The 11,782-nt window shown below is 40.3% G+C and overlaps 1 protein-coding gene across 1 annotated transcript in view; it reads left to right on the top strand.

Moving 5' to 3' along the window:
- Positions 1–1,882: 1,882 nt before the first annotated feature.
- slc9a5 (solute carrier family 9 member A5) overlaps positions 1,883–11,782 on the top strand; it is a 53,000-nt gene continuing 43,100 nt past the window's right edge. The window contains exon 1 of the mRNA XM_033991783.2: positions 1,883–2,236. Coding sequence (XP_033847674.1) covers positions 1,927–2,236 — 310 coding nt within the window. The 5' untranslated portion in view covers positions 1,883–1,926. The remainder of the gene's footprint in view (positions 2,237–11,782) is intronic.

The raw sequence follows: 11,782 nt of genomic DNA, 5'->3' as shown, positions 1-11,782 counted from the left end.
ACAGGCCTGGAACAAGTCTGGGAGGTGTGAGCCTACTTTATTGTCACACTTAGGGGAAATGTATCTTGTGCACATTCAAGTTTATTTCTATAGCACATTTAAACGTCTTCACACCAAACTAATCAAAAAATAAATATGCATATAACACAATACATAGGAAAAGAACAATTAAACACCAAGATATCTTTCTAGCTAGTATTAAATGCCAGGGAAAAGAGGTGGGTCTAGTATTAAATGCCAGGGAGAAGAGGTGGTTCTAGTTTTAAATGCTAGGGAGAAGAGGTGGTTCTAGTATTAAATGCCAAGGAGAAGAGGTAGGTTTTCAGTCTGTTCTTAAACTGCATTAAAGACTGAGAGGATCTGACAGGGAGAGGGCGCTGTTCCATAGTCTGGGAGCTGCCACAGAAAAGGCTCTGTCACCTCTGGTCTTGAGCCTGAACACAGTCACATTATGAACAAACTCACATTGAAAAGCACAAGCACACAGAACACGTCTGTAAGTGTCATTAGGAGTGCACAAAAGGCACAAGGAGAGCTGAGACAAAACCCTTTTCACCCCTGTAGACCCGGGCTGCAGCTGGCCTGGGAATCCCTTGGGGTCCCACCGGAGGAGCTGGAGGAAGTGTCTCGGGTGAGGGGGGGCTGGGGGTCCCTGCTGGTTTGATGGATGGATGGAGGAAACTGTATCAGGCTTTTTAAAGTATTTAGTATGAAACTTTGAATTATTATTTTACATTTTCTCTACCTGAAATGTTACGCAGTGCAGCTTTAACACTGTTTCATACATAACTTGCTTTTAAATACATGAAAGATGAAGCAATAGACTAATAGTACTTAATGGTTGCTAATAACCAGTGATGGCAGAATACTGTGAAAATGTATTTAGTTACAAAATACTGAATACCCAAATTAAAATGTATTTTGTAACGCATTCCGATACATGGTCCAATCAGGGTACTGTGTTCTGACTACTCGGAATACTTTTACACAGAGTTCATTTAGATTATAGAGTAAAGACACAGCATAGGATTAAAAACAGCTTCATGTTTGTTTCAGTTTGTTCTGCGTACATTTAGTTTGAGAAATGAAAATCCCACACAGCTGAACAGTTCTTCATATTTTTCTCACAAATTTTATGCAGCTTGAAGCTTAATTTGTCTGATCAAATACTGCAATGTATTCCTTTGGTTTTAGAAAAGAAACTGTTTAGTGAACACCACCAAATGTACCCTATGTATATAGTGTTATGTGTATATTTGTGTTTTTGGTGACTTTTATGTGAAGCACTTTGGTCAGCTCAAGTCTTTTTTAAATAAACTTGAACTGAACTGAATTGAGTGGCTGTATTTTTGTATTCTGAATATGCAGATGTTAGACTCACAGGTTTTTGTGTTTTAGGGGTGGAGTACACTATGGGCTCTATAGCAGTAGCTGTACGATGATGCTTCAGACAGAAAATGCAAAGTCATCCTCAGTTTCAGAAAGGATGAAGGCAACTGAAGCTATAGACACGACCAACAAACACACGTTTACGCGCTTTTAAAGGTCAGCCACCACAGTATTACAGACGTGTGGTATTTCATTACCTATACACTGCGCGCAGTGCGTTCATGAACAAGACCAATGTGACGAAGCCTAAATGTAAGCATTGTAGGCTCATAATCATGCAAATACTGCATGCATAAGTCTTTACATTTGACACTTGTCGTTAAAAAGTAAGTTAACTGCCCTTACGCACAGACCGCACACTCGCCCTACGCTTCTTAAATGAAAGCGTCACGTGATTAGGTCGTGTCCTGCGCGTGTCAGTGTGCGCGTGTCTAGGGTCCTTCCTCCTCCTCCTCCAGTCGCCGCTCCGTCAATGAGGTGAGAGCGGCTCCTGCGTATTTAAAGCGGGCCATGGGAGTCCGCTGAGCCCCGTTAACCATGCCGAAACCCGGGCTCCTGTCGGCGGCACTGCTGTTCGGTGTGGCCGCGATTGTGTTGGTCCTCTTCCCTCTGCCCGCTTCCACAGACTCCGGGGATGGGACTCGGGGACCGGTGGCGTTGGCTCACTCCGCCGCCGAGGAGCGTGCAGCCCCCGGGGTCGCGGCGGAGGACGAGGAACCAGGAGGGCAGCATCAGCAGCAGCATCAGCACGGCGGAGGGTACAAGGTGGTTCAATGGGAGTGGAGCTACGTGCAGACTCCGTACATCATCGCAATCTGGCTCCTGGTGGCAAGCGTGGCCAAAATCCGTGAGTCACTTTTTGATTAACTTGTTATAAACCTTACTGCGTTTTTGACTTGGTTTGTGGCGGTGAAATCCAAGTTTAGCCAATTGGATCCATAGACACCAGTAATTAACATGGGATCAATGTTTTGTTTTGTTTTTTTTCTTTTTACTACTGTAATCCTTCCCCCAAGCCTATAGTCTAATTGCAAACAAACATGAGGTCCACAATAATGAAAAGTTACGACGGTTGCCATAGCGATTAACAATTCAAAATAGCTAGGATATTTAGGCTTTTTTTATTTTAGTCATTGACCATCTTCTAGTGTGTCTCAATAGGCTTTAACCACTTGTTGCTTTTCAGTTCAATTGTTCAATTCTTTATATTGTCCAATGCAAAAAATAAAAAATCACATAAATATGCCATTTTTGTCTCCTCTTCTAACACAGTCTCTTGTGGTCATGCAGTACACCTTGAGGTCTGAATTGTCTCAGTGTGAAAGGGGAGAGAGGAGGAGGAGGACGAGGGGGAGGTGGCTGCTGGAGGGAGATTGGGAAACACAATAGACTGAATAAATAATTGTCAAGTCGCTCATATAAATCTAGACTTTTTAAATTAAAGTTTCAATGTTCATCACCAGGTTCATCAAAGTGGAGGCTTGACTCCCATAATTCATTGCCTGTTACTCTCTCCATCTCCACTTTCTCTTCTCTCCGCTTTGTGTTTCTCTCTCTCTCTCTCTCTCTTATTAGTTTCTTCTCCATCTCGTACAGTGCAAAATGGTGATTTAACGCATAAATCACCATATGGTGCTCTCTCTCTCTCCTTTCTCTTCTCTCCTTTTTTGTCTCTCTCTTTCTCTTTCTCTCTCTCTCTTTGTCTGTCTCTCTCCTTTCTCACTCTCTCTTTCTATCCTTTCTTTTCTCTCCTTTTCTCTCTCTCCTCCCTCTCTCTCTGTCTCTCTCACTCTCTCTCTGCCCTTTCCTCCCACTCTCCTTTCTCTCTCTATTTCTTCTTTCTCTGTCTCTCACACGTTCTCTGTCTCTCTCTTTCTCAAATGTCTCTCTCTCTCTCTCTCTCTGTCTCTCTGTCTTTCTCTATGTCTGTCTCTGTCTCTCTCGCTGTCTTTCTCTTTCTCAAATGTTTCTCTCTCTCTCGCTCACGTACACTAGTTTCACCTCATCTTCGTTCTCTAATGACAGTGGAAAGGCCACTGTATATATTTATAGTGGTGTCTGCTGGGCCTATACGACTTGTCAAGAGATAATCGCATAGATACAACCTTTACCTCTTATAGGTCTCTTATAAACACTGTTTCCTCATCACAAACAAACCTCACACATGTTGTGAATGAAATAAAAACACAGCTCTAGGTATGGTATGTCCTGAGTTCACTTTGTGTAATATATATTACCTTTAAAAATATATATCAAAACATTGCAATCTTGTGACAGTGTTTTTATGCGACCTTATTCCACATCTAAAAAGAGAAGTCAGTGTCCAAGCTAGGCCTTTGGAGTAATTTAGAGGCTGTATGATGCTCGCTGGGCCACATGAACAAAGTGTTTGTATTGTCAGTAAATAAATGCATTTAAAGTGCACTCTTCTTGAGGCTCTGGTCATTTCAGAGCCAAAGTCTTCATCGTACTCTGTTTACTTCTCTGTCTCTGTGGATGATTTGGTTGCCAATATTTTTAAAGTTGGAATTTTTATGGTGGCACAAGTTTGTAGTTCTTAGTAAACACCAGAATAACTTCAAACTCTTCAAAGAACATGTGAGCAAAAATGAAACGTTTGGAGAAGGCTGCAGTTATTTATGCCATATGTAAACTGCATAGAATCAACAAAGGAACAAGTCGAAAATCAAACTTTGTTACATCCAGTGGAGAGAAAAGCACAGACATCTTCCTTGTTATACAAAAGCAGAAAGCTCAGACCTTCTGCACATTTTTCACAAACTAAATAGCCGCTAAAATAGGCTGAAGTATGTGTCCCAGTGTCGCCATGTTTGTTGTTCTGAGGCTGGCATCCACCCAAACAGCAGTGCTGCTCTGTGATTGGTGAGGTTCACATGCAAATGCTTCAGCTGGAACTAAACAAGACATATTCTCAAAAATTTGTGAACTCACAAAAATCGCGAGAAATCATCTTGCTGGCAAAGCTAACTTGCTGCAACTTTAATATCCAAAAAGCTTGCGTGTCAGGACTCTGCTCTGCATGCTCTGAAATGTATGTATTCTTGTATTGGTTTAGCCCTTCATATTTTGGACTTTTCCTCCTCAAACTGCAGTGGTCTTGGGCCTGACCTATTTCACATTTTAAACCCATCCAGAACAATTGACAAAATAATCTGAACTGATTATCTAATACAAGAATCACATTTTAGAACATGTTTGTACAGATCTAAGCTACAGGGTTAGCAATTTTTATCCAGAATAAAGCAGGAGTTTTGTTGTTTGTGGATGAAATGATGGTACATTTACTTCAAAAACTGCAGCCTTTGTGATTTGCTAATTGTGTTCATTCAAATTGCGATTTTGATTTGCTTGCGATGAATCTTGCAGCCTCATATGTGATTCTTGTATTGGTTCAGCAGTACATGTTTCAGTCTTTTCTCAAGGGTTAATGCAGCAAAACATCTTAAAAATGTGCATTGTAAATGGGTTTATCAAAAGTATTGAAAATCGAATCGATATTAAACTAGTATCAAAATTATATAGTCATTTGAGCAGATATTGATACTAAAAAAAGTGACATTCACAGGACAGAAATGAACTTTTCTGAATAGCTGTCAAATGACCATGAACTGTATCAGAACAAGTATAAGACTACATAGACTAGTATACGTCCATGGACCACTATGGAACCTACCTGAACCACTGAGGGATTACAAGGCCACATAAGCCAAAAGAAAATAATACCATTTAATGTTGAAAATCACATTTTATTGTCTGAATAAAGAGTTTATTATTATCATTGTGATATCTTTTATTTATTTTTTTGACAGGGACAGTACATTGAAAACATTACCACCATATAGGTCACCGATGTCCATGTACATAAAGCTTGTAGCCAGAATCAGTATTGAGTATCAAGTCTATTCCTTGCTATCGAAATCAAGTTTGAAATTTTCATATCATGACAACACTAATCGTCAACCAAACAGTTCTGCTCTATTGTGAGTCAGACTGCATTGGACTGCATACTACTGTTGACTGATCCCCTTGTACATTTGTGTAGTATTGGATTTGGATCCAGACTCAGACACGCTCGTCCCAGTGCACTAGTGACTCACTGCACAATGATCCACTATGGGACTCATAATGATGTGGTAATGACCGGAGCAGACAGCAGCGCTCTGTTCAACCAGCTGGAACACTCCTCTGGTCAACCATTTACACATCCTCCAGGGCTGCCGTCTAAGAAAGACATGTTCAGCCTTTCGATTGGTCGACTAAAAAGGGGGTGTGGCAAAAGCTCTCAAAATGTTTACATATCTCTGTGTACCTGACCCAAAATGCAGTCACAAGACTAGACCTGCAGGGGGACTTCATGCAAAAACTACTATGGTATTTATGCAGAAAAAGGTACTAGGAAACAATGTTATGCTATTTATATAAAGACTAAAGATTAAACTTGTGAATCATGAGTTTAATCTGACTTTTTACAGATAAAGACCAAAAAATACCAAATCCAGCTTGCTCACTAACGTCTCGTTTCTGCTGTTGTCTCATAAATCATTATTCTCTAAATAAATCAAATACAAACTTTGGTTGACTAAGACACCGATTAATCAGTTAAAGGATTGCAGCCGTAATATTCAGTCGTGTGTTACCGGGGTGACAGCAGCTCACCTGGTAGACCGTTTGTCCACTGATTAGAATCTTGGCAGTTCAAATCCTGTTCTCAACATGAACATCATTGTTTGAATGATTGAATCCACTGATCCACAGGTTGGCGGTGCGATTCCAGCTCCCACAGTTGAATGCTGTCATCGTGACACTTAACCCCCCTCGTCCCCAGTATCAGTGTACACTGGTGTATGAATGTGTGTGTGAGTGGGTGATTGGGTCCTTGATGTAAAGCGCTTTGAGCCTTGAAGGTGGAAAAATACTATATAAAAATTAGACAGTTTACTGTTGTGTTCATCTGATAAAGAGTGTTGTTTATCAGATCCAGGTAATGAGTCTTAACAGCTGTGTGTTCCGAAGTGGGTCTTCACAATTGCCTTTTAATTAAAGTGATTTGTATTGGGTATTCTGACAGTAGCAATCTCAGTATCTGATGATGTTTTAACAGTGAACAGCTGCTGCTTAACACATGATAATCTGACTTTTGTTTTAGCTTGAACAGTTCCATTTTAAGATGAGGAAAATATATACAGCAAGAAGAGTTTTGTATTTTGTTTCATTTTGCGTTTTGCACTGATAATCAAATCAAGCCACTGTAATATTGCATCCGAACCAAAAACATACCTGGGGTTGTCTCTCGTCATATGAAAGTGGACACATTACATTGGCTTTTAAAGGGCCCGTATTACTTTAAGATCTATGTTCTAATGTTGTTTCTTCACAAACATACCTGGAGTTGGGTTTTGTTTTATTATTTGTTTTATTAACACACAAACCCTGCATATTTAGGCTGAGTTCTTATCTCAGACAGTAAACACTGTCACCACTTTGTGATGTCATGTGGTAATACAGGAAGTGCTCCACTGTGTTTTTGTGAAAATTGTTATGGGTTCTTGGTCAAATTGCGATCACAAATGTTGGTTTTGAATTTCTCTTCATCTTCTGTGCATTAGGAGGCCAGATCAGAGCTTTGATTTGGAGCTCTGGAGACATTTACTGAACTTATTTTTGTCAAACTCTAAACGCATACTCATATTTCTCTTTGACTTCAGGAGGAAGTGGAGGGCTATAAAACATGACTTTACACTGTTTACATTGAAAAAAGTAAAAAATGTCTATTCTAGGTTTTAGGTCAGATGTACAGGAAGGAAGTTTCATCAGAGAGGTCTTAGTTATTCATAGGTTTGCAAACTTCAGATTACTTTGCTCATTATATATATATATATATATATATATATATATATATATATATATATTAGTGTGTGTGTGTGTATAAAATGCTGACTTAAGGCCCTCAGTGGTGTGGCAGAATGGTTATTCTGTGAAAAGCACTTAAAGTCATTGTGGTGAATAATTAGGATGCTCAAAATGCAGAAGTTAAATGAAGAATAACTTTGGGCCACTGCAAAATGAAAAATGAGCTAGGTCTGTTTTTCTCATTTTTAAAAAGGTAAAAAAATCAGAGACACTTTAAGTCATTTAGTCGATTAATTGGTTGATATTGTCTAAGTTGAGCACACTTTTTTTGAAGATTGTCATAACGACTGACTGGGGGACCAAAGATTCAGAATTCGGGTGAACAGTTTAACAATGTTTATTTACAGACAATGTTATGCAAATGAAGGTTGACAGAGCAGACAGTTGAGAGCGTGGTTGTGTGCAGTAGTCTTCGAGCGGGTTGTGGGCACCTGGGCCAGAGACGAGGAAGTCCGTACCGGTCAAGGTGAACTGAGACTGAGAGTGAGAGGTTCGTACCGGTCGTGGAGAGCTGGGTCAGAGACGGAGGCATTAATGCAAAAACGAGACTGAGCCAAACAGAGCAGTACCACTTGAGGATACGCGGACAATCTGGCGCTGAGTGTCAGGTCCTCGGTCCCTTTGTCCTCCCCAGGTGCAGCTTGATTACGGATTAGTTGCAGGTGTGCATGGGAGGAGCCTGAATCTCCTCCCAACTCCAGGCTCCAGGGGAGGAGGGAAAACAGCACAAAACGCAAGGCAGACTGGGATCATGACAAAGATGTTGTTTACAAGTACTTCTCTGAATATAAACCAGGTTTTGTGTGAGATCTTTATAAGTGTGACAGCTTTTTTGTCAGTACCAAACCTTGTCCCTGTTATAATGGGTGCTCAGGGCATGTCTTTAGACCAAGAATTTCTTTAAAGGACTACAGGCCTAATGCATACAGATAAGTGCGTCAAAACTGAATTATTCTTCCAAGGTTCTGCCAAAGTATACTCATAAGTTCACTTTTTTCTGAGTTCCTATTGCATTTAGACTATTAAGACCATCAAAGTGATCATCTGTAAGTTTTTTTGATTTTTTTTCACCTATAGATGGCAGATGTGAAATCTGTCCCCCTCCTCCACTAACCTGGCCCCACTCCCTCCTCTCATCTAACCCCTCCACCCTCCCCTCACCTGGCTCCTCCCCCCTCCCCTCCCTTCCCCTAGCCCCTCACCTGGCTCCTCCTCCCACCTTTGTTCAGACTTACCTGTGCTGTCTGGTAGTCTTCTGTGAGGCCAATCCTGGCACACGATCAGACTGCAGTAATGTAGACAGCGCCTAGTGGTGATATGTGATTATACAACAGGGGCGGGTCAGCCAGTCTAATTATGGATGGTAGCTTTAACATATTGTAATTAAACTTGCATGTATTTAAGGCCCATTGTTGCAGAGTAGAATAAGTCGCAACCTAAGTTCAACCCAAAAATCGAGAAGTGATGAGAGTAGGGTTGTCAAAATTATCAAAAATCTGATACTAATTGATACTAAAACTAGATACTCATTTGAGCAGGTATCAATACTAAAAAAGTCCCATTCACAGGACAGAAATGAACCTTAACCCGAATAGCTTTCAAATGATCTTGAGCTGTATCAGAAAAAGTATAAGATGACATAGACTAGTATACACCCACTATGGTACCTACCTGGACCACTGAGGGATTACACAGATATAAAGCCACATGGGAATATGAAAAAGTACTACCATTTAATGCTGAAAATCACATTCTGTTGTCTAAATAAATTATCATTGCGCTGTCAGAATTGGTATCAAGTATCAAGTCTATTCCTTAGTATGGAAATTGAGTTTGAAACACTAGATGAGACATATTGTATCTGTAAACCTGTTATTTGTACTTTATTGGATAGAATAATGTTTTTATAAATTCACTTCAGCTACACAAAGACAAATCCAAGTTTTCTCAAAGCTAATAATGTAGATTATCTTTGGGTCCATGTTCCTGGCCTCTCTCCAGAGCTCCCATTACTGTTGTTTGAACTCTGACACAAGCACCATTTTTCAACAGGCTTTTAACAAACCTCCCTCGTCACAATCATGTTATCTCTACATAATACAAAATTATATTTGTCTGCAATAGTGGGACTTTTTAATGCAAATAAACACTTACAACACCTGTTGTAAATGTGTTGGATTAAAAAACAACAACATGGAGTCAATGTATAGGACCATAGACTGTATATATAAATGGACATAGCTAACCTGCTAGACACCACGTTCCAAATAGGAAGTGAGCTATTTTGTTCCTAAAACAAGATATGAACAGTAGAAACAGACACATCAGGTGCCTTTTTTTCCATAGGTCACTATCGCTAGCGTTAGTAACCAGTTTGAATGACAGTATTACTTTACCCTCAACAGCCTGGCTCCGGATTGGCTCTTTGGTTGCTATGATAATCGTGGTTGGAACTCGGCTCCAAATTGGCCCCTATAACTGCTAGCTCCAATGAGCTTCATTTGACTGGAGCCGAACGTTATGGGTGACGTCACACTCCCTTAGTCCACGTCTTTATACAGTCTATGTATTGGACTTTACCAAAAAATGGGACTGATGCAGAGGAGTCAACGGGGGGAACAAAGGGGTCTGTTGTCCCGGGTTGCATGGTCTTATGGGCCCAGTAGTGGATCCTCTTCTTATTCTTTTATATTAGAAGGGAGGCCCATGTAAGTCTTTTTGCCCCGGGCCCACAAATTTCTGTGGACCATCCTGACCCTGAGTGAGAATACAGCAGTGTTAAAATGAAGGCTGCAAACTTCCATTTTTAGTGGTGTTAATGATAAACCTATAATCAATTTTCAGCTCTGAGAATATTGATTAACCAGTTCATCTATAATTACATATATGTGCGGCTCAAAATGAGCAAGAGAATGTACTGATTTAATCAGACACAATTCACAAAAGCATGATCCCTCTAACTGTCCTCTCACCATAATTATTATTGGCCTTATACAACCCCGCCCACTTTTTCCATAAATGGGACTAAATTGAGCCTTTTTTGTGGTGGCTCTTCTGGTTACCTTTATACTATGAAAGGATTTGAGCTGTCAAGGTTTGAATACATGGTAAATGGTCATAATTATATACAGTGTTTTTCATACATTCATACACCAGTGTATGCAGACACTGGAGGCGAGGCAGGTTAAGTGTCTTGCCCAAGGACGCAACAACAGCATTCATCTGTGGGAGCTGGAATCGCACCGCCAACCTGTGGGTCACTTTATGTTGAATGCAGGAGTTGAACCACCAACCTTCAAATCAGTGCACAAACACTCTACCCACTGAGCCACTGTTGCTCTAAAATAGACCACTGTAATGCAGCAGTATTCTTGTATCTGAGTCTATTGCACATAATGCAAAGACAAATGCACATGTGTCTAATTTCATACATTATTATTGTTTTTTAGCTGTTGAACCTGTGGCTCATGGAGTGTGACAACACAGAGGCAGTGAGCTTATTATGTACCTGACTTCGTTTGCACAGTCGGTATTATGTAATATTGGGAAACAGCAGGAAATAGCACAAGTTTGATTTTGAAATCTTTGTCTAGAGCACAGAGTTCATGAACACTATCACTTAGTAAAAAGAAAGAGACACATTTTCTGATATGTGCAGTTTTTCTTAATTCAGCCAAAAGATGACTAATGACAGGTACTGTTAGTGGTGAACAATGGAACTTTTTGCCTTCAAACTTTATAAATTAGTGTTACGTTTATAAATTAGTGTTACTTGTCACCGATTTTACCTTCAAACTTTATAATGCACTAATCTCACCTTTTGCTGATCACACCTGTCTGCAATCGCACCTGTCGCTGTTCGCACCTATCACTGTTCGCACCTGTCACTGGCTCAAATCACTTGTTTTGTTTGGCACTGGGCACTACAGACAGGGAACAACTCCCATGAGCTGTAAACCAGAACTAAACTAGGTCTCACCCAGGTCTAAACAAGGACTAAACTAGGTCTAACCCAGGACTAAACCAGGACTAAATCAGTACTAAAGTACATCTGGTAGTTAGCTATTGACACAAGAGCTACACTCAACCAGGGTTGAACCAGATCTAAACTTGGTATTAGCCAAGACTGAACCAGATCTTAACCAGGACTAAACCAGGACTAAACCAGGACTAAACCAGGACTAAACCAGGACTAAACCAGAACTAAACCAGGACTAACCCAGGACTAAACCAGGATTAAAGCACATCTAAAGCAGGTCCAAAGCATTACAGAAGCACGATGACGGGTTACTCCAGACAGCTGCAAACCCAATGTAGACATTGGAGTTCCTCAATTGTACTTTAATATTCACATAAGCAGTTAATTTGCATATTTTTTCCTAAATGGTACATTCTTAGTACAGATCATGGCAATATCCTGGACCTCTTTAAACCTGTCAAAAATCTTTAATCTGTGCTACAG

Source organism: Periophthalmus magnuspinnatus, chromosome 3 (assembly GCF_009829125.3).
Source record: "Periophthalmus magnuspinnatus isolate fPerMag1 chromosome 3, fPerMag1.2.pri, whole genome shotgun sequence".
Lineage (NCBI taxonomy): Eukaryota > Metazoa > Chordata > Actinopteri > Gobiiformes > Gobiidae > Periophthalmus > Periophthalmus magnuspinnatus.
The sequence above is the reverse complement of the archived record's forward strand: the minus strand, read 5'-3'. Positions and strand labels throughout refer to the sequence as shown.